The sequence below is a fragment of the Clupea harengus genome, chromosome 8 (genome assembly GCF_900700415.2).
Source record: "Clupea harengus chromosome 8, Ch_v2.0.2, whole genome shotgun sequence".
Taxonomy (NCBI): Eukaryota; Metazoa; Chordata; class Actinopteri; order Clupeiformes; family Clupeidae; genus Clupea; species Clupea harengus.
Window position 1 is genome coordinate 23,651,467 of NC_045159.1, and position 23,367 is coordinate 23,674,833.

The following is a 23,367-nucleotide window of genomic DNA, read 5'->3' on the forward strand; positions in this document are numbered from 1 at the left end:
TCGCAACAGTGACTGTGACAACAAAACTGTGATGGAGTGGGAGTGGGTTTGGAAAAGGCACCCTGTCTGCCAATCAGAGAACAAGATTCAAATCCAGTGTTCTGTTCCTGCAATCCTATGTTTTGAGCTTGACAGAAGAAAATAATCACAAATATTAAGGTGTCCTGAAAAGCGTCAGGGTTCTAATAAGCTTGTTAATAGGCAGAGATGTTTTATCACAGGTTTTTTATATTATACAACCTTCATGTTTCCAACTGATTTGTCTTTAGAGAGTGACATCTGTCCTAGTCTACTGCAGCAAGTCTGCATCCCTGGTCGTGAATATGGGCCCGCTGTTGCTCTTCTCATGTTGGAATACTTCTATATTGCATGGACTTCTGTATGCTACTTAGACTTTAGGATATACAGTACACTAATAAGAATTGAACACCGTACGTGACGGCTTGTTTATCGTGCCATATCCTTTCTTCAGTGCTATACTGTGGTCATTTCTATAGGCTATGTGCCACAGCAAGACAAGCGGGTCTTTTTCTTTGTTGAAGTCTAGTTGTGTGCAATGGCAGCGTCATTTCATTATTCTACGTGCTGCTTGCTTCGCTTTCTGAAATGGAAGGAGCCATGCGATTAAAACTTGTAAAGTATAAAATTAAGATTTTTTATTTCTGTTCACCGATGATGTAGGGCGTCGTATGAACGCTAGTAACCCCGACTATTTCACCGAAAATAACCCGGGCACTGCAGCATCAGCAGCACCGGATGCGCAGGTGCGGATTTTAAAGGGGCCGTGCTTTAAAATAAAGGCCTTTTTGCAATCCGGAATTTAGGTTACAGGAATGTAGATGCGTATGACAAGCTCAGCAGACACTTATCCTTGGCGTTTTCAAAATTCCGACATATACAATGAACCCACAGCCGTGCATAATACACGACCACTTACTAGAAATATTTTGCGCAACAAGCTGTTAGCATATTTCAAGCTATCATGTCCCTGCAAAAAAAAATGTATAGCACCGACCACCCTGTGAGTTCATGGAAAGCGTAGTGATGTAATTTCAGGGGGAGGTCATTGTGGCTGGTCCAGCCCTCAAGCATGTCTGTTGTGAGAATCAGGGAAAACTTAAACTTCACTGCCTACCCTCCTCGGAGATGATGTGTTGGCATGTTGCCAAATGTCTCACAGATGCTTTCTCTGTGGCAGTCTGAAGTTGATGGCGAACGTCGCATTATTTATATTAACTAACATAGACCGTATCACCATTCAATATGATGTGACAAGAGACTAATTACCCATTATTTCTACTGTGCTCATTCAACTCGGGTATCCTGCGGACCATCTTTCTAGCGAATCCTTACAGTAACGCCCCGTACCCCATACCGCCGGGCGTGTCAGAGATGCACTGACCGGTGAAACAGCACTGCGTGCTATCGAACTGCTGCGGTGCATGTCAAGAAAAGAGGCGCTTGGTCGTCAGCATGAGAACAAGGGGCCGAAACTAGAAAATTAGATCATGCATGTAAGTGATTTGGAGTCCTATTTGAAGTAATCAGTAATCTGTCAGGATGCTGCATTTATTAAATAATTCATAGCTGTTATATTTGTTTCGGACAGGGATTCTTTCTACTGGAATTATTGTAATCTTCATGGACGCTATGCCCCTTGGAACAGGACATTTTCCGGAGGAAATTAGCTCCTTCGTTTTTAAGCGGGATTGTGCATCCAATGAACTCTGACGGGCAGTGAACATCATTTTACAAGCCACGGTTTTGGATCCCTCTCCTGTTGCTGTTATTGTGTGATTTTAGCCTAAAGATGAGACGGACATCGCCCTGAAAACGGTGTTCAGGAGTGGTCCACAACTGCTGTCATCTCGGTTTCACATTTTACAGTAAGAAAAGTATGATTTGTCCTTTTACCTTGACACCATTACACATCTTTTTGTTGACATATTTATGTGCAGGCTGTGCGTGTGCGTACGAGTGTGTATCGTACGTGTGTGTGTGTGTGTTACAATATCTATACCTTTAATCCGTAGTATAACGTTTTCCGGCCCCCCTCAAGGGGTGCAGAGAAAATACACCCAATGTATCATAAGGTTACAATACGTACATTGTCATTATGCATTTGTATAAGAGGCTTTTGTTTGTGGTCGGTACAATAAGGACAGAAAAATCCAACGAAAATCAAAAACCACATTGTTTTTGTAGTAGCTTAGGCTTACAATAAGCTTTTAAACATTTTTTTTGTTTTACTTTTACCGTGGTAATGTGAGTGGGCAGAGTAAATCCAATGACCGTTGGGAATACTACTTTAAAAGGTAGCGATCTTTTCATCTTTTGTGACTGGAAAGGAATACTTGTCATAGAAGGCCAACCATATCCTTATACGTTTATATAGTCTCTTCAACACATTCCCTGTCTAAGCACATAGGAGACACTCCCTCATACAGGACAAAATGCTGTAATTGAATCTATCAGTTAAAGACAATTAATACGAAGTTATGGTGGGTAAAATCTGAAAATCAGGCTCTCTCTGTGTGTCTGTGTCAGAGAGAGAAAGAGAGAGAGATTCTAGTGATAATCTCTTTATGTTTTGCAGATCTGCATGGATCTTTTATAATTGTGGGGGCTTCCCCCCACATTTCAATGTGTTCCAGCACTTCCACTACCATTTTCATTCATTTTCTAATAGGTTTGCATTGGTATACCTTAACAATAGGAGTAGGACTTTTGAATACTCAGCTGTGATCTGTGACAGTTTAACTTTGACCTGGTGAGCTGACTGTGTATCCCCTGTCTCCAGTACTTGTAGGTTCTCGGCCACAAATAACAGCGCACTTCGTGTACATCGTGTACTTTGAAAACATTTCCTTTCATGTTAAATTTAAAGTTATTGAATAGGTGATATCAGACCCAACAGATTTTGTTTTGTTTCATCATCGTACTCTACCATGTGACTAAGGATTAGATAAATCAGCATCCTCAGACATCTCTCATCTATTCTCTGGACCAAGCTGCCTAGTGATTGGTGTTCCCTCTTACAATTCCTCATCATACATGGTTTCTCTCTAATAGGTAACAGGATCGTTGGTGGTAGGAACATTTTTGATGAGATCAGCATTACGGCATTGCCCGTAGTGCATATCACAGACAGCATCAAACTAGCCCCTCAATAGAGCTCCTTAGCATTGTTTAGATGTTGTACAAATTGTTAGTTTGGTTTAAACACTTTGCACTCAAGTGTATGCATGTAATTATTATGCAGTGACATATCTCAGTGTACATTGTTTGAAATATACTTCCGTGTTATGATGTTCATGTTTATACAGTATTTGAAGACATTTCTGTGGACAATGAAAGCATATATGTGTATCATCTATACCTAAGAGAGGTCTAAGCCCTTGTTGCTTGTGTAAATTGGGATGTAAGCTGTCTTAAGTGTCTTTCATCCATGGTCCCTGGTTAAAAAGCTGTGATGATCTCATGGAATTATGAGGCTCATGGAATATCACAAACACCAGTCGGAAGACAACTACAGGCATCTGGCAATGCCTATGATAGCATTAATTAAGCAATTCAGCTTCTCTCTTTGGGAGACTGGAAATACTATATCTTGTTAATATTAGTGAACGGTTGTCTTGCCTCTGGTGTAAAATTCAGTAGCTTCTGTCATCTATCATCTGTCAGGGATGACAACTGGCAAAAGTTGCGCTTCTTCAAGATGAGTCACTCTGTATACGCACAGGTGAACTGTTAGTTTGTTTTTTATGAGATGCTGTTATGGAGACATGATTCATGTTATTTGGGCTTCTGAACTGGAATCCCTTGAATATCAGAGGCACATTAACAATAATCAGTCAAGAGGTGTAGCAGCCTAAAAACAAAACAGGCTAGTGGTTGTGGACTGCTGGCAATAACACCATGGCCCTTCCCAATGGTCCGAGTCTATTTCTGCCCACCACTTAATAGATTTTACTGTTGTTGACCATCAGCGCTCTCCAAGCTGCTTTTACTCTATGATTTTCTTACATCACCACAGTTTCCAACATCCATCTCTCTCTCTCTCTCTCTCTCTCTCTCTCTCTCTCTCTCTCTCACACACACACACACACACACACACACACACACACTCACTATACAGTCATCATCATCCTCATCCTTTACGCCTATGTGGCGTGTAGGGCCAACACTATGGACTTCCACCTCACTATACAGTACTCCGTATAGCTGTGAAGGTAACAACACTCACAGTTTTCCAAGTAATTTGTGCATTAGGCTTATTTGTCAAACGACGGACTTCTAATAGGACAAGGCCCAAACCACTGTGATGACTGAGGATATACTGTGTGCACAGAAACTTAGCTTATGTCCTATTACAAGGTGTTTGTCTCCTTCATCTTATAATCCAGGGGGAAGCAGTGTGCTGTTATCAGCTGTAGAAATGAAGCTGCTTGTCCATTGCTGAAGGCTTTGTGGTCTCCATTCAAACTTAAGGTTAATTAATTTGCTTCCCAGGCTCCACTCTGAAGGCTGACCTGGTGAGTCCCAGTGTCCCACCTGGTCTTTACACAGATGATTCATTAAGGAAGACGCTAGACTTTTCCTACTTTCACTAATGCTTTTGATTATAGATGTAGTTTACATCTAATAATGAAAATGGTTCTGAATTTTCAGAGTCACTCTACGCATTGCTCAGCGATAATCTATTCTCTAGTCTTGGCTGCAGACGGTTATACGGTATCTCTTCCGTGCTAATTTGGGTTTTCCATCATGGTCTGCCAGCTGTAGTAGTGCCTTTCCACTGTGCGGAAAATCTATAATCTCTCTCGGTGCGTATATACCATTGCTAAATGCTGAACTCTTTGAAGGTTGTTGTCCATTTAAGGATCATGACTGACAGGCAAACTCAAGGTCGTTTTCCATCCAGCTGTAGGGGTGCTATAGCGATGGGGGGGGGGGGGGGGGGGGGGGGGGGGACGACACACCAGATACCTCCATTCCTCTGTAGGAGGACAATGTCTGTTCCAATGCTGCTCCGTGTGTGTGTGTGTGTGTGTGTGTGTGTGTGGTAGTGGGCAATGCTGCTCCACTGGCCGTGTCTGTTAGTATGCCCTTCAATGTTCCTGCTTTCATCTTCCTTAATTGTGTGAGAGCCATCCCTGCCTATACATTTCTATTTTGAGGCTCTTTTCATTTCAGGTATGTTCCAGTCTGAGCGAGCCACATGGGTTTGGGGCTACTGTTTCCTAATGTGTAAGACGCTGAGATGAGATGTCTGGTCAAGTTCCTGTGTTGTATGAGTAGTTCAGATTACATTCAAAGAATACAGGTTTGTAACGTTCTAGTAATGCTATAGTTTCATTCATCTTTAATGGACAGCCCAAATACAAATAGAAAGGTTTAGCAACAATGTTGTTTGTGAGTATTTCACAGCGTAGAAAATGTTGCCCCTGCTTGCCCTCATGAGCCTTTCATTTCATGAAGGGGGATGACATTAGAAGCTAGGAGGTCAAGCTGCTCACCTCTCTGTTATTGTGCCACACAGGAGTGGAGTTATGTCCTTAGACCACAGCCTCAGTCAGAGATCATTTTGTGTGTTTTCCAGTGTATGTAGCTATCAAATTCTGAACAGCCACAGAAGACTGAGGGGAAATCTGTCTGCTGTCCACTAATGTTTGTTTGCCAGATTGGATTTTTAAACCAGCGAGATGAACAAGCATCACGTATCCCTGCACATGTCTATAAACAATGCCCTCTTTTGTTGCTATTGTGCAGGAAACGAGACGGGACGAAGGGAGCTATCGCTTGATGAGGGCACGCCACTAAAGATTTCACAGTATTTCAAAAGCTGCATCCTGTAACCATGAGGCAGTCAGTAATGGAAATCCACTAATGGGAGGTCAATCAATAGAGGCCAGACTCTGCATTCTCTCCCCCTATGGCCACACCGCTCTCGGAAGCTCGGACAGTGCCACACACAGTGTCTTTACTCTGGCGGTGTAGGTGACTAACAAGATGCCCCTCAGTGTAAGATATATAGCGGGGGAAGTCCAGTTGCACTACGGTGACATTTTTTGCTGTTGAACATGATAGAGGCCATGATGGTGTGAGCTCTCCTGCGACCCCTGACTGCCCGGGACCGGGAGTCAACATCACTGTGTTTTTTGGTCTAGTGGTTTCCTGAGCTAAAGATCATGTTGCTTTTGAATTAGACATTGCAAGGTGCGTGGATTGGAGAAGAGGATGTTCTTAATGGACTTGAAGTGCAGTCTGTAAAAAAAAAAAAAACACTGTCTGCGTATATAATGGAGTCTGCTCTGTCAACATGCTGCTATCTACCTTGTACCGCACAGGAATACGGGGTTTATAGGGAAACAGCCGGAACTTGCAGGGGCAATTTTAAGGATTGCAAATGATGATTTCATAACTTACTCAAGGCTCTTTTTCACGTTGCTAGTTCTAGTTGTGACTTGTTGATGGTGTTGTTATTACTGCTTGCCTTGCAGACTATGACACTGGTAACATTTTCAAATTAGTGTATTTCAAAGTGTATATATTTTTTTACCAATATTAGTCCATTCTAAAAGAATGACACGTGGAACTCAAAAACAGGGTCAATGAACCGAAGTGTAATATGGAAAATTAGAAATTGGTCAAGCTTTACCGTGTGAACAAATTCAGCTCAGGTCTATCTATTTTTTATAGTGCTATTTACCAGGAGCTAGATGGGAGATTCTGGTCCATGCTAACAATACACTCTTTGACAGTATTGTTAGATGCCAAATACATGCAGTCAAGCGTAACTGCATAACTTGATAACACACTCCTAGTGTCTGCATTGCAATCCCCTTTCTGTTGGCAACACCCAGCCAGGGGATTGTTGTTATATTTGGGTTAGAATGTTGTCACATTGGTGGCCTTTAAATGTCTTTGCTTCAGGCAGAATCTGAGCTGCTTAGGTGCTGGTCACTGTCCACAGAGGATTTGTGTGCGTGTGTCTGTGTGGGTGTGCGCACATACATGCAAGTGCGTGTGTCTCTGTGTGTGTGTGTGTGTTTGTGTGTGGTGTGTGTGTGTGTGTGTGTTTGTGTGGTGCGTGTTTGTGTGTGGTGTGTGTGTGTGTGTGTGATGTGTGGTGTGTGTGAGTGTGATGTGTGGTGTGTGTGAGTGTGTGTGTGTTTGTGTGTGTGTGTGAGTGTGTGTGTGTGTGTGTGTGTGATGTGTGTGTGTGTTTTTTTTCTCTTATCTGGAATGTTCCTGTGAATCAGCACTATCCTTAGCATCCTTCCTCTGGGATGTAAGTAGATATTCACTCCGCATGTCTGGCCTCCCAATCAGATCACACTCACGTTGTGCATACCTGCCCTCAGTGGCAGACTACATGGACCACTTTGATATTCCAGCTCAGAAAACAGCTCTGTATTTTGACTCCCTGGCGGGTAATAGGGGTTTGTTGTAATGCACGAGCAACTTTTCTGTGATATAAGACAATGACTCATCCTCTGCATCTGCCTACTGATTCTTCCGCCGCTGACGTATTTGGTGTCTTGTGATGCTCAGTGAGATCACCCCGGTGTGCTGTCTGCTTTGAGGCGATGTTGTATGTGTGTGTCTCTCTGAATTGAGGGCGAGCGAGTTCTTACTTGCCCTCTTGAACACCTTAACTCAAAGAGCAACACAAAGGCTACCAGTTTAAACAGTGGGGGTAGACAGCCACTGGGCCACCCTGAGAGAATACCAGTGTCAGTAGTATGAGGGCTCCTGCCCAGGAGGGGTTTATATGCTAACGGAATTTTTGTGGACCCTCTTCTTCTGAAGTCTCCGAGAATGGCCACTCTTGTTCACCCCAGGGCTAGTTGGACTATGTTAGAGCGCGCAATGTGTTACACATCTAAATTGCGCTCATTCTTAAAATAAATTACACTTCGAGGACTCTCCTAATCTTTGGCATCAATTGAAGGATTCTTCTTGCCAGAGTGGAATTTGCATTTGCATATTTTCATGGTGTATGTTCACTCGGACCTGATTAGGGAATGTTCATTTCTAGTGGAATGCTGTGCTAGATTGCTCTCTGTGTTTGTGTGCAAAATATCATTCGAATACCAGGTCATTTAACTGACTGAGACGTTGGTTCACAACTATTTTTCTGATTGTATTCAGGGTCAGATACCCATGAAATCTCATTCTTACAGTAGTTGAACAATTTACGAGACAACAACAGCTCCCTGGATTCTTCTTATATAATATAAGTGTAAAAAAAAACAGTGCGTGCCTTTTTCCGGGACACAACAGGAGAGCGTCCTAAACCACAGCTCAACCACTTTGCTCTTTGCGGATCTTGACTTCCTCTAGACCTTATCTGTAGCCCCTAGCCAGATAACAGGCCTGCAGAATGCTTAATTATGCATTAACCATGTTTTCCCTTTTAAAGCCAGAGAGATAGATTGTTTAGATAGAAACGTATAAAGAAAGGGCTGCAATATGCAGGGGGATTTGAAGCAGCCAAAAAGAAGTGCAACAGAACTATTCAATCAGAGTAGACAATACAACACCAATTACTCCATGGCAGTTCTAGGGCACCCGAGTGATATGCATAGCAGGTTTAGCATTAAAACAAAGGGATGGACATATTACTTGAGACTAGCCTTAGCGATTATTCATTTTTAGATCAGAAAGAACAGCAGCCATTCAGGTAGCTTGGCAGTTGATGAGACAAGGCAAGTACTGTATAGACACCCTTTTCCCAACTCTTGCTCTTTTATCAGGAACCTCGTAATGTTTCAGTTTAGAATTATTTAGTATTTCCAAAAACCTTTAGGTCATCATCATGAGAAGAATATGACAGATCAAACCTTTGAAATGAAAATAAAACGCATTTTCACAGGTTTCATATCCACATAAGGGCCACGTGAGAGACGTTTGTCAATCGAGAACAAGAACACCTTCTGAAGAGCAACAATGGCATTGAAACGCATTGCATTCCCCTTAGGAAATCAGTAGCAGTAGGAAAAGAATGTTCCAAGATCTGAAGAAATAACACTATAAGAATGAAATCAAATTTGAACAAACTCAAATAACAACAACTAACAGTACTCTTCATCCTCAAGCCTCCCACCTGTCTCTTTAAAAGGCTCACTTAAGCAGTGAAAGCAGAATCAGGCTTGTTGGCCAATCTCCCATATGAACCTCTGGGTGAACCATTCTCTCCACTCTCAACCCTGTGCTGTGATCATAAGGGAATTGAAATGTTTGATTATGAATTCAAATGGCTAAATGTAATTGTGTAATTCAAAGGGCTTTGGTATCTGAAAAAAACCTCTAACTCTAAAACTCTGATGCTCAGAGCTCCATAAAAACTCAAATGTATTACAGTACATTTTGTGTCCCGTGTGGGCACGTCCTTTTTAATTTGTTGTAAAATGTGGCACGATGAACCCGAGGTTTGTGCAGTGCCGGGGCCGAATTTTAAAGTGCCTCCTCTCTCCTCTCTCTTTCCCTCTTCCCACCTCCAGCACGCCGGCATGGCTGAAAAGGCTGGGGACGCGGGCTCCGTCTCCATCCCCATGGAGGAGACCAAGAAGCCGGCCGGAGCCCCGCCGCAGTCGGACGCCACCCTGCTCACCCACCTGAAGAAGGTGGAGAACCACATCACCGAGGCGCAGCGCTTCTCCCACCTGCCCAGACGCTCCGCCGTGGACCTGGAGTTCAACGAGGTCTCCTACACCATCCGCGAGGGGCACTGGTGGAGGAAGAGAGGTGCGTCATAGTGCAGCGTTTTCTCTCGTCTTTGCTCATCTCCCCGAGCGCGCTAGCTGTTATATCTCGATATCTCGCTCGTCCCGTACACCTTTCTATTCCTGTCTGTCTCTCATCTTACACAAGAGGAAACAACGGAAAAGGCTCAATGTTGCGTTATCAAACAAGGTTTCATTGAAAATATCTCACGAGAAATAATAGAAAGTTCAGTGTCAACGTTGCCATTTATATCACACATCTCTCTCTCACACACACACACACACACACACACACACACACACACATCAACAGCAGGCACACACTCACGATAATGAATCACTCTTTGATATTTTCTCTCATGAACCTGCAGTGCGCCACCAAGAACTGATGCTTGATGCTCGGGAGAGGAGTGGGCGTTGGAAATAGCATCTTGTCATTGCGACATGCTGCAAAGCAAATGTTTGCTCTCTCGCTGTATTGGAATCAATAGTCTTAAAGATTTGGCTCGTATTTCTCACAACCAGAAACCTCCTCTCCCTCTCTCTCTGTGTCGCTTTCTCTCTCTGACCCAGCTCCCACCCACACACTGACACACACACACACACACACACACACACACACACACACACACACACACACACACACACAGAGCCTTGCCTGTGTTCTTGCTGGGTTCGGTCCTGGGTCTGCTGTGCTCAGCAGAAGTTAGACATAGTAAATAATTCAGCAGTCAGGCGCGGGCCCACGGCTCTGCTGTCTGCTGCTATGTCTCTATGGCTGAGGCACAGGAGCTGGATGGAGCCGTCTCTGGCCTGAGCAGCTCATGAAATATTGAGTCCTGTCTCGTGCCCTCACACCCAAATAATAATGGACATTGAATTTCATGACATTGCACTTAATCCTCTGTTTGTTTGTTTGTTTGTTTGTTTTGGTCTCGTGGATGAGTGATGTGTTGTTGCTGTGCCACCCTTAAAGAGCAGACAGCCGCTAAAAGAACAGGCAGGGGCTGTCAGTTAATAGATGCTTGTTTATATAGGCGCCATTTTGACAAATGCGTAGCAGCGTTTACTTGTTCCATACCTGTCAGCTCCAGGTGCCATGTATCCGTCACCGGCAGAAGCCAGGAGAGGTGGGAGTCATGTCGGAATGTGCCGTGGGTGATACACTGGGGCTTTGCCTGGTCTTGTCTTTTCAGTGTGACAACAGGGGGGAGAGGGAAGGAGCGAGCCTTGACCAGCGCAGGGTTAAGGAGTGCTGAGAGATGAGGTATGCACAGAGAGGCCCCAGGGTGTCGTTTAGCAGTGATGACACGCTATAAGGAGGTCCTTGCAAAGGTGGGGGATCTGTGATCCATGTATGGAGCATCAGACCAAATGAAGGAGATATGGGAAAGAAGGGGGCTGTGGGTGGGGGGGGGGGGGGGGCGTGCATGTACATTTTTGGACATACTATACCTTTGTTACAACATGCTGCTTTAATGCCTATATGCCTATCTGAACATGTGTTTTAGGGCGTTCGGATGTATAGCACTGATACATGTTGCTGTTGCCATTCTGATGGCATTCCATCTATCCTATTTACTTTTATTCATTTCACTGATGCTTTTATCCAAAGCTCCTTCCATTCGAGGTACAAAAGAAACCTAGCCACAGTAGGTTAAACTCCTTATATTTGTAGGGGCTATACGTCCTGTTCCAAATTGAGTTGGATTTTGGTCAGTGGACAAGGGTGTGACGTGCGTGGAATAAGAGATGGATAGAGAGAGAGAGAGAGAGAGAGAGAGAAAGGTTGATGGCCTGGGGATGCTCTAAAGCTGAAGTATCTCCCAACCCCCCACATCCCCACAACGACCCCCATCTAACTCCCTCATCCCCGTCACATCGTCCTCCATCTCTCTGACCCTGTGGCTCCGGAATGGGGGACACGGTGTCAGCAGGAGCGAGGTGGCTCCGTGGTCGACCATCACGTGCTGGGGTATAAATCTACGGAGCAGTTTTAATGGCTCACTCTCATCCCAAGCTCTGACTCAGGGTGAGGGGAGAACCATTACATCAGACAGAGAGAGGGGGAGGATGAGAGAGAGAGAGAGGGAGGGAGGGAGGGAGGGAGAGAAGGAGAGGTCTATGCAGTGCTTTCAGTCACAGGGCAAGTGGGAAGTGTCTCCCCTTTCTGAGTTCACCATTCCCCTGGCCTCCCTGTGATTTGAATGTATTATGGTCCTTCTGTGCTACTACCGCCTACGCCTTAAAATGCAGCGAAGAGTGTGTTATTTGTATTAACGAATGGCTTTTAGTAACAGATATCCCACAGAACAGATCTTCACGGGAGAGCTGCGTAAGGCGTCTCATATGATATCCCCCACTGGTCACCTTGACACTGAATACGTGAAATGGTCTTAGTACAAGGCCAAATCAAATCTTCCCTTGACTGCTGTGCTTCTGCTAGAGACCAGTTTAATGCATCTCAAAGGCTGCCAGTGATGGGCTCTCTCAGTGTGGTTTCATAAATCATAAAAAAAGAAAATGGGCTTTGCTTGCAGATGCACAGACCTGACACACATTATGCTGACTACACACTCTTCAGCGAAAATGAGCTCATTGTATTCTACTGAATTTTCTCTCAGACATTATGCAGAAAAGAGCTAATGGTGATTATGAACGATTGGGTGTCTCTGCATCATGATTATTGTCTGTAATAGGCTGTGCCAGAGCTGTTGACCACAGTTAGAGCTACAGAACTGCTCTATAGAGAGCCACAAGACCACACAACAGCAGAGATCCCTCACCAGACTTTTCCTCTCCCTCTCATCCCTGTCCTGCTGAAGTGACAGAAGGTTCTAGAAATCCGTGAACCGGTGTCAGGGTCCTCACCAGTGGCGCAGATCACCCGCTGACACTTCATGTCAAGACTCGTCTCGGGAGGACTGCAGAAAAAATATGGGTGGCGTATTTTTAGGAGCTGGTGATTTAAGAGCTACTCATCATGCGTGTGAGACACAGACCGTGCAGACTTGCATCATCAGCGTGAGACACTTGCCGCTGAGTAACTCCGGCTTATCTGATGTGGACGTATCCAAATACAACTGTGGTAGTGCGGGGACCCGGGTCATCAGTATGCGCCACGCGCCTCCCGCGGGCTGATTCATCAGTATGTAACGCAGCACACAGACTCTCATGAGGGGGGCCGCGCCCTTGTCTATCTAACTGCCAGATGGAGGCATCAAGACACAGGAAGAGGGGTTCGAGAGACAGGAGGAGAGAGTAGGAACGAAGACAAGAGCTACTAGAACATCGGCTAATGGCCGACACGAGGAGGCGCTGGCAGGCAGACAGAAGAGTGTCTAATTAAGGAACCTGAGACACACTCTCTCTCTCTCTCTCTCTCTCTCTCTCTCTCTCTCTCTCAGGCTCCAGAGGGCTCCAGTGCATGAAGAAGAGCACCCCCCCCCCTCCAGCTAGTCAATGCATCAGCATGAAAGTGAAGGAACTCTGTCTCACCATAGTACAGAAATAGGCTTGCATGTATTGCAGTGCAAATGTGGGGGTTATTTTAAAGCATAAAAGTCTTGCAAACAGTGGTGTGTGTAGGGATCCAGCTGCACATTGTTCATTCCCTCCATATATAGTTATGTATAAAGGTTGTCATTTTTAGGCACACTATGTGAAGGCTGTTTCAGCCGTTTTTTTCTCCATTGCGGATGCAGATGACAGAGGCTAATTGTTTAAATCTCGTCAGCCTCCCAACACAGATCTCGGGAGATTTTATATTCCAGTATCTGTATTGATCCTTTCCTTCACCTAGCACTCTGCCTGTCTCGTCTCTTCACATCTTCCCTTCAGCTCCTCCGTAACTCACCCCTCACGCTCCCCGTAGAGTAGACCAACGAGTCCTTTGCCACTGCTGCTTTCCACTGACTGTGTATTTCTTGCTTATTGTATAATATTTATAACATTTTTGAGCATTTGCCTCTCTCACTGAATCATATTTTCTGTGTATGTCATATTAAAGTGGTCTAGACAACAGCCGCAAGTGCAGAATGGAGACATTTTCTATTACCTCCCTTTTTTGTTGCTTTTTAGTTCTTGCATTTTTCACATACACAATACATGTTCTTCCTCCCCTCTATCTGAAGACAATGTGTTGGAATGTGAGCCCCTAAGGGGTCGCTGTCTGAAGCAGTACATACTGAAGACATTTCTGCCTTATACTGCTCCCTCTATCTGTGTATACAAGTTTTTTGGACTAAAAACATTTTTATTCAGGAAGGCATTTCTGGCCTTGTGTTAAATCGTATGTTAAAATGTTAAAAAGTTTTTTATTATGCTTATGTTAATTCATTTTTATTTTATTGTATTATCATAGTTAGTTTTTAATATGTTGGCACTCTGAGATTCTTTTGAATGAAGGGTGCATTACAAATAAAATAAATTATTATTATTATTATTATACATTAAAGGAAGGCCTCTGTAAACCCAGGCCACTGAGGGGAAAAAGCACTCTGGTACTAAACCATGGCAAATTACATCAGCATTCTGTCTTGTGCTTTCAATGACGTATTATCAGCACAGCATCTAAATACTTAACCATTTTAATTATTTAGCATAATCAAATCTGTTATCTACTGTACTGTTTCAGTGTCAAACGTTTTGGAATTGTCAGAATGTCATTATAAGGTGTTCAGTGAGCGCATCAACATGACTGAAGCACTTGTTTTATAATAATCCTGCAGACCAAAGCTGTCAGTGTGGCTTGTAAGGGGCTTGCAACCTGAACTGGATACCATTATTTCCATTGTTTTGTGTTTATGAATACGTTGATCTTGTTGATAAAATGTAACTGTTCTGTTGTGTCTTTACTGTTCTGTACAGGATATAAGGCTCTTCTGAAATGTAACTGTTCTGTACAGGATATAAGGCTCTTCTGAAATGTCTGTCGGGGAAGTTCTGCAGCCGGGAGCTCATCGGCATCATGGGGCCGTCTGGAGCCGGCAAGTCCACCCTGATGAATATCCTGGCAGGGTATAGGTGAGCGAGATTACTACCATAAATCTGTGGACTTGTTATGTACAACATGATTAATTATGTGTATGTCCGTGTGTGTGTGTGTGTGTGTGTGAAAGAGAGAAAGCGAGAGACAGAGAGGAGGGGGAGTAAAGAAGAGATAGAAAATGAGAGAAAAATTAATGGAAAAATGAGAAAGAGAGAAAAAATACCAAAGTAGCAATATCCTGAAGGGCTCTGCATTGTTTCACCGTAGTCAGTGGCTGAAACAGCACCCGGGGGCCAATGTAAGACACATCCACAGCTGTGTTCTTCCACTGTCATCTGTCTGTCTACTGCATGCTCTGTAATTTCCCTTTCCCTCTCTCTCTCTCTCTCTCTCTCTCTCTCTCTCCCTCTCTCTCTCATTTCGCTCTCTTGCTTTCTCTCTCTCACATCTCCTTCCCCCTCTCTCTGTCTTCCTCTCTCTTATCTTATCCATCTCTTGTTCGTTTTATGACATCCCTTGTTCCACCCAACCAGAAGGCAAGACCAGACAAAGCCCCCTGTTTAAAGATGCAGTCCATGATTCGTTTCCAGAAAAAGTTGTTGATATTTGTGTTTAGGATTGGAATAGCCGACTGTACCTTTAACTAGCAGTACATACCTTTGTCACTTCCATGTTTCCAGTTTTGTACTATCTCAAACTTTTTGCAGAGCAGATCAGGGACAATAGTAAAAACGTTTCACTTTCCTCCCAAATAAAATAAACGAAATAGTACATTTGTTTTAACTTAAAAGTAAGAATTCTATTTACCTCACAGAACAACTCTCTCTGTGAACTGGTAGAGATCTTAGATTGGTACTACTGGACATGGGAAGCACCCTCACACTGTTGAGGGTCAGTGGAGGTGGTTGTAACAGTGAATGGGTTAAAGTGTTGATGAATGAAAAGTATCAGTCAAAATAAAGCATAGAGATAGAGGTAGGCACGCAATCCGTTTGTAATATTATGGCATTGCAAAGCTACAAGCTGGAGAACAAATCATTAAATTGCCAGGGGTAACATGTCCTTGAGAGGCCCCATAGCCACGAACAGAGTGGAAGTCTGGTCTATTGGTTTCAGTAGCAAAAGAGATTCATTAGGCATGTGCAGTCGTAGTTCCATTCTTTCCCTCTGTTGAGTGTTCCCACTCCATGTTGCAGCTGTCTCTCCATGCCACATGAGATGGAGCTGTGTGGAGTTCTTTCAGCTCACACGTGTGGGGAATAGAGCAATGGTGCCATACAGCACATTCATTGATTTCTATAGTGCTATATAATCATAGAGAGGTTGTGAGTTATAGACCATGATGCACTGTCACAAGCTGCAATGAAAGCTTGTATTCATTATTAATTATTATTTGACCCTTTTCCTAAGTGATCATTTATATATGTGTCTGTATGGTATACTGGAGTGGTACACTGATGCTAGCTGACTTATATAAATGCCGCTGGAATGATATCAGTATAACTATCAGCAGTGTCTTTTTTTCTTCTGGTTTTGCTGAGATCAGCGGGTGTCGTACTGAGAAACCGAGCCGACGCCAAAACTCTAGATGCAGTGCTGCTTCTGCAGTGCTTCAGGGCCTTGTTGGATATTCCAACCTGTTAACGTTTAGCCACTGCAGTGAAAGCCAGGCGTTTCTCTGTAGCCTAGCGCAGCAGGCCATGCACAAAGGACCTCACCTTTTCTCTTTCTCTCTCTCTCTTGCTCGCTCACATGGTTCCAGGGAAACAGGGATGAAGGGAAAGATCCTGGTGAACGGGAAGCCTCGGGATCCGCGCACCTTCCGGAAGATGTCGTGCTACATCATGCAGGATGACATGCTGCTGCCGAACCTCACCACCCGAGAGGCCATGATGGTAGGGTTAACCTGTGACCTACTCAGTGTAACGTGTGAATTTCTAAAAAAATGTCATCCATAATTTAGTGTCACCCAGTGAAGCACATACAGCATCCATACATAAATCACTACTACTGTATCACATTCCATGACACAGATATTGCCCTCCCATTGATCCTTCTTGGTTGTGTTTTTGGCCATACAGGTGTCAGCGAACCTTAAGCTCAATGAAAGCATGGAAGTGAAAAAAGAGCTGGTATGTTTTGGGCACTTTTATATGCTTACAATTTCACAGCACGTGTTTAGTGCAGTCGTGCGTTAGCTCATTGGGAGCGTTTCTGTTTATTTTGTGTGTGTGATTGACAGGTGAATGAGATCCTGACAGCGCTGGGTCTGCAGGAGTGTGCCCAAACGCGGACCCACTCTCTCTCCGGAGGTCAGTGCAAAAGGCTGGCCATTGCCCTGGAGCTCGTCAACAACCCTCCCGTCATGTTCTTTGACGAGCCCACCAGGTAGGCGTCTAGACGGGATCCAAATAAAGCATCATTCAAAGGGAGGAGGGCAGGAGAGGAGGAAAAAGCTCTCTCATTTGGACAGGGCATAAAGCATCTCAGAAAGTGGTGTTCCGATCACATCAGCATAGGACTTACTAATGTAACCGATTGCCCCATTGAAACTTGTGTGTTGTGTGTGACATCATAGAAATAGCTCTTCTAATAATGATAATCGCTCTTGTGTACGCACGAATGCACGTACTGGTGTTATGTGAAGTGAACGTGCCCTTTACTTTGCCTCTCTGGTGTTTGTTTCTTAACATTTCGTATGTAGTAGGCTATTGCTCTTTTCATCTCACGCCCTTCTACCTCCTTTATCAGCTTAATCTGTGCGCCTCTTGATCGATATGGGTCAGATGCCCTTTTGTGTTAGTTCCAACGTGCTTCTCCTGACTGATGTGTCTGTTATCCTCCTGTGTCAGTGGCCTGGACAGTGCCTCCTGTTTCCAAGTGGTGTCCCTGATGAAGTCGCTGGCACAGGGAGGGAGGACCATCATCTGCACCATCCACCAGCCCAGTGCCAAGCTCTTTGAGATGTTCGATAAGGTGACTGACCCTGGCATGGAAGTCGTGCAACCATTCATTTTCCAACTGTATCACATAGGGATTATTGCTGAATATATGAGTTAAGCTATTTTTACATTATTGTCTATTATTTTTTTTGTGTCTTGTAACTTAGTTGATGTTTTTGTAATTGTTTATGTAAAACACAGAATTACATTTTTATGAAAGGTGTTTCACATATGAACTTGCTTAATCTTATAAGACTGAAATGTTGTATCAAAGTCTAGTTTTCAACCATTTAGGCTACTAAGGTCCAAGTCCTCTTTGCAGTAGGTTATGTTCATGACCTCTTTATTCTGCCTTTAAAGCATCATAACGATGTGTGTCCCTCCTCTCCAGCTGTACATTTTGAGCCAAGGCCAATGCATATACAAGGGCACCGTCACCTACCTCATTCCCTACCTGAAGAACCTGGGCCTGCACTGTCCCACCTACCACAATCCTGCAGACTTCAGTGAGTGTTTCAGTGTGTGTGTGTGTGGGATTTACAAGTGTGTGTTGTTTTTATTTTGTATCTGCGTGTGTATGTGTGTTTGTCCGTTCTGCATATAAATGGGGCAGACAGAGTGCCAAATTGTGCTGAGCAAAAGTACTTTGCCACCAAGCAGATTTTGTGAGTGTACAGGTAGCTAAAGGTGCTAGCAGCATGGTCATTTGGGGTCATGCCTCTGCAGTCATCGAGGTGGCCAGTGGAGAGTATGGTGACCTCAACCCAGTCCTCTTCGAGGCTGTGCAGGGAGGCCTGTGCACCGAGGAGGGAAAGAAGAACTCCAGTGACAAGAGCGACCCGGACTGCTCCAGTCCCTCTCAATGTCATGCCGTAAGTGTGACATTGACATCTCACTGACGTGAAATTCTGCAAAATGGTGTTGTTTCAGAGGTGTTTGTGGAGATGCCCTTTTTCTCTGACTTCTCCTGTCTCTCCTGTTCTGTTTGGGCGTTTGTGTGTTTCAGGATTACGGGCACATTGAGAAGCATACCTTTGCCACGAGTTCCCTGAATCAGTTCTGCATTCTCTTCAAGAGAACCTTCGTCACAATATGCCGGGACACGGTAAGTCTGCTGCGAATGAGAATGAGAATGTTTATTTTTTTCTGTGGTTGGTTTAAGCGCTCAGTGTGTGAGGGTGCAGTGGTGAACCTCTCACTCAGCCAGCTGTGGATGATGAGAGCCACACCGGGGATTCAGCTGGGAGACATGGGAATATGGAAATGTATTGTATGTTTGTTGTATGTACATATATATGTATGTATGTGTTATAGGTCACTACCATGAAATCCACCTGTTAAATGCTAACAGCACACTGAGGCAGATGTTCAGTGAAACAGTTGTTAGCTGATAGCATAAATGACTCTATAAAGAGCTTATACATGTTGCTCAACTTACGCTCTATTACAATAATAATGTCCTCTGTGTTTACAGGTACTGACCCACCTGAGGGTAATGTCCCATCTCTGCATAGGCGTCCTGATTGGTCTCCTGTACTTGAACATCGGGAACGACGCCAGCAAGGTCTTCAACAACACCGGCTTCCTGTTCTTCTCCATGCTCTTCCTCATGTTCGCTGCCCTCATGCCCACCGTACTAACCTGTGAGTACACTCGATTGCACTCCTAAAGAATGTCATACGAAAGCATGCTGCTGACACAGCTGAGTGAGTATGCTTGTTCAGGTGTGGGCGAGCGGAGTTGCATTCTTAACATAAGTGGAAATGTATGTGACATGTGAATGCAATCTTTGTTAGCCACTAATGAGCTAACAAAGGAGGAATTTTATTCATAGCGCTGCGGCTGAACATCATTGCTGATCTTGAGATGGTTTTGTTGTGTGTGTTTGTGAACTCATTATACAACAGTTCCCCTAGAGATGTCAGTTTTCCTCAGAGAACACCTGAACTACTGGTACAGCCTGAAGGCCTACTACCTTGCCAAGACCATGGCAGACATACCCTTTCAGGTTGGTGGTCTTCAATTGCTGCTGTTATTTGTCACATATTTGTATAATTCCTTTGAAAGAGCCATTTACTGGATAAACTGATTTTCATTCTCAATTGAACTGTTTAAGTTGTCTTTTTTTCTCCTTCCATAAGATGTACCCTGAGTCAATATTGTCAAGTCAAACTGAGTGTAATTCCTATCTTTCTCAAGTCAAACTGAGTGTAGTTCCTTTCTTTCTCAAGTTTTGTGCCTAACCCTCCATAATCTCCCTCTCTCCCTCTCACTGCGTCTCTCTTCCTCAGGTCATCTGTCCGATCATGTACTGTAGTATAGTGTACTGGATGACAGAGCAGCCTCCGGAGGCAGCCAGATATCTGCTCTTCATGGCGCTGTGCACCTCCACTGCCCTGGTGGCCCAGTCTCTCGGCCTCCTTATTGGGGCTGCATCCACATCCCTGCAGGTACGGGCACACACACACACACCTACACACACACACACACACACACACACACACACACACACACACGTACACACACACACACGTACTCAGACACACACACAAGTACACCAAAGTCCATAAGAACCATAATATATCTCATCCCATCCTATGTTACTCATTGTTTATTGTTCGATGATTGTTGACAGTTGTGCTTTTCCCGTAGGTGGCCACATTTGTGGGTCCTGTGACCGCCATACCTGTGCTTCTCTTCTCTGGCTTCTTTGTGAATTTTGATACCATCCCCAAGTACCTGCAATGGAGCTCCTACTTGTCTTATGTCAGGTGTGTCCACTGAAAAAGAAAGTGAAGCCACTCAAATGAAGATAATCAAATATCAAATCCAATATCTGTATGGGGTGGGTTTTTCTCTCTGAAAGAAGACTATTTTTAACAAGGGACTTTGAAACGTATCACTACGCAAGTCACATATTTTCACCGTAAATAGTTTATGTGTATTGTGGGTCTAGACTTTACATGTATAGCTACATTCTTCATACCACACACTACATTGCGAAATCTCCTGGTGTATTCATCATTTGTAAACTAACATCAAATAACTTCAAAACCACTGTTATCTGGGAGAGCTGTAAAAAAAAATATCTATTTTGGTCCTTCAGGGTTTTATGTTGGTTTGAAACTATTGCTTGTGGGTCATCTAGACGTGAGGAAGGAAATACTATGTTAAACAGTGTAGGCCTACTGAACATCTGAGCTGAACCTCTCTCTGGGTGTTTTTCCAGGTATGGCTTCGAGGGAGTCATTCTGTCGATTTACGGGATGAACCGCTCAGAACTGGCCTGCCCTGGTACTATGCCCTCAGGGTTCTGCAAGTTCCAGAAGCCGGAGGAGGTGCTGCAGCTGCTGGATGTGGAGGATGCCAAGCTCTATGTGGACTTCATGGTGCTTGGAGCCTTCTTTATCATTCTCAGACTGGCCACCTATTTTGTGCTGCGCTACAAAGTCAAGTCTTTACGCTGACCTTGATCAGTGTTCCACACAATCACTCTAATAGTGTAGGCACTGCATACATGAATGGATGTTGTACAAAGACACACACATACACAAAATACACATACACAAACACAGGCATATACATTCACACACACACACTCACTCACATACACTTACACCCTACACATTTACATCAACCAATGCAAGTCAGTTTTGAATCTCGTTTTTTACCTCGTATAAAGCTTAGACTTGAACAATCAGACTTGAATTAATTTGGTAACTTTTCCATGTATTTTTTTCAATACATGACTAAAATGTTTTGTTGAAGGTATTGTCTTTTCTGTTAACTTCAGATGATGAAGTTTTAATTTTTTTTCACTGCATTTATTTCTCTACCTTTTAGTTTCTCTATCAAATATATCTTTTTTATATAGTCATTGTATATCATCACATAATGCAGTGTAAATACATTGGAAACTGATACGTGACGCATGATTCTCTATGGAAGGGGTTGGATGCACTGTGTCTGTCAATGGAAAAAAAAAATGTTTGCCCTTCACTAGCATGTAGACTGGCTGCTAGCCCAAAGTATGTATTACTCTCAGTAGTACTCGACCATAGAGAAGGACCTTGTCCCCAAGACCAGGACTCTCTTCAGTACACAAGTGACTTAAATTATGCCCCTAACAGATGGCGCTGCATCCATGCAAGTATGTACTCAACAGTGTGTGTGTGTGTGTGTGGCTAACCAGAGGTCCTAACTGTGTTTGTGTGCTTGGAGTAAGAGTCATGCAGCCGCTCTCAAATGTCTCTTTTGGACTCTCACCGTTTCCGTTTCGGACCGCCATCACTGGCACCTTATATAGGACAATGCATTCCACGTGGTCGGTCCATGCTTTCATTGTTTTCTTTGTTCTGACACTGATAACATGAGCAGCTTGTCCAGTGGCAATTGATTCATGTCTAACGCCCAGTTTGCACTGAACTGGACGGACTTACAACAGTGGATGTCTGATTCGGTTCATCAATGAGAGAGAGAGAGAGAAAAGGGGGGGGGGGGGGGGGGGGGACGACGACGACACACACCTCTACTTCATTCACCCGTGGTTGTGACAGTGCATATCCTGCAGGAGGAGAGCTCTCTTGTCACGGGACACCATGCAATGCCTCATTCACATCGCTACAACCCATTTACTACATTGGTCCCAGGGACAGATTACTGTGGGACTAATGGTCATCGGACACCCTGCATATCCATTGGGTTTCACCATAAACATTACTGTTTCGTGAAGAATCTGCATCTGCAAAACAGTTTTTTTAAAAATAACTGCCCCTGCTGATTAACCTGAAGAGATGCTGCCATCCAACTCAAAGTATGTTTTTTATTGTACAATCAGCATGCTCAACAGCATTTCTATTCATTTTCTATAAATATACACTGTTAGAGACATCCTGAACCTTGCAGTTGGCACGATGTTCCTCATTATACCATAACATCCAACTGTACAGAATACTGGTGTTTACTTGTTACAAGAAGGATGAGGTTGAAACTTCGACACACTGCTCCAAAACCTAGTGTTTGACACTATGTCTTCAGTTTAACATTCTCTTTTGAGTAGTTGCATTTGTTTTCACAGTTCTGCACTAAATGTTTCCATGGATCCGTATTCTCTTAGTCCAGGAAGAGATCCAGTCTAGCTGTTTCCACTTCATGACTTTCTTCATGGTCGGGCTTTATCTGTGTCATCTCGCAAGGATTGTCAGATGTCCAGTGTGGTCAGCCACACTATTGGATACTTGAAATGCTGGGTTGGCCAATCATGTGCCTCACGGCCAGTGTGGTTTACAGTGAGCTCCGCAGTAGTATAGGATGCTTATGATTTGCATCTACATGTCTTGCCCATATGCTGTACACTCCAGAGAGGCTCCTCGTGACAATAGTGCATTGCAAAGATTTTCATTTATGATGGACAAATATCGAAACTATGAAAATATGTCTGACTCTTGACTCTTCTACTTAGTATGTCTTATAATACTACTAATAACCTGAGTATATACACAATGACAGTAGGTGTGTTATGCTGTAAACAAAAATGTATGTACATATATGCCCTTTTGTTAATGTTTCTCAATTGATTCTTTTTGGATTAATTTGTATTTAGTTTTATTTTTATATGAATATGGAGGGTACTGCTAAGCTGAGTGTGGAACTGGAAACGGCATGATCATGGAAGTAAAAAAAACAAACAAACAAACCAACAAAC

At 43.8% G+C, this 23,367-nt stretch overlaps 1 protein-coding gene across 2 annotated transcripts; it reads left to right on the top strand.

Annotated features, from left to right (window-relative positions):
• Nucleotides 1-863: 863 nt before the first annotated feature.
• Nucleotides 864-23,367, top strand: abcg4a (ATP-binding cassette, sub-family G (WHITE), member 4a). 2 transcript variants are annotated; one of them, XM_031572401.2, is made up of 16 exons: nt 864-1,514; nt 1,610-1,886; nt 9,510-9,753; nt 14,639-14,756; nt 16,484-16,616; nt 16,803-16,853; nt 16,964-17,109; nt 17,574-17,697; nt 18,055-18,169; nt 18,390-18,535; nt 18,670-18,768; nt 19,138-19,306; nt 19,571-19,671; nt 19,955-20,113; nt 20,316-20,434; nt 20,893-23,367. In XM_031572401.2, exons 3-16 carry the CDS (start codon nt 9,519-9,521, stop codon nt 21,128-21,130), a joined length of 1,953 nt encoding a protein of 650 aa, XP_031428261.1. In that variant the 5' UTR covers nt 864-1,514; nt 1,610-1,886; nt 9,510-9,518; the 3' UTR covers nt 21,131-23,367. The 2 variants fall into 2 exon arrangements, with proteins under 2 accessions (XP_031428261.1, XP_012678235.2); XM_012822781.3 differs by having other exon boundaries at nt 864-1,895.

What these genes read in the sequence shown, in the direction of transcription:
- abcg4a (XM_012822781.3), top strand. Translation starts at nt 9,519, where the DNA reads ATGGCTGAAAAGGCTGGGGACGCGGGCTCCGTCTCCATCCCCATGGAG. An exon ending in GTCCCTCTCAATGTCATGCC is followed by an intron (nt 18,536 to 18,669) that starts GTAAGTGTGACA and finishes TGTGTGTTTCAG; the next exon opens with GATTACGGGCACATTGAGAA. An exon ending in TCACAATATGCCGGGACACG is followed by an intron (nt 18,769 to 19,137) that starts GTAAGTCTGCTG and finishes CTGTGTTTACAG; the next exon opens with GTACTGACCCACCTGAGGGT.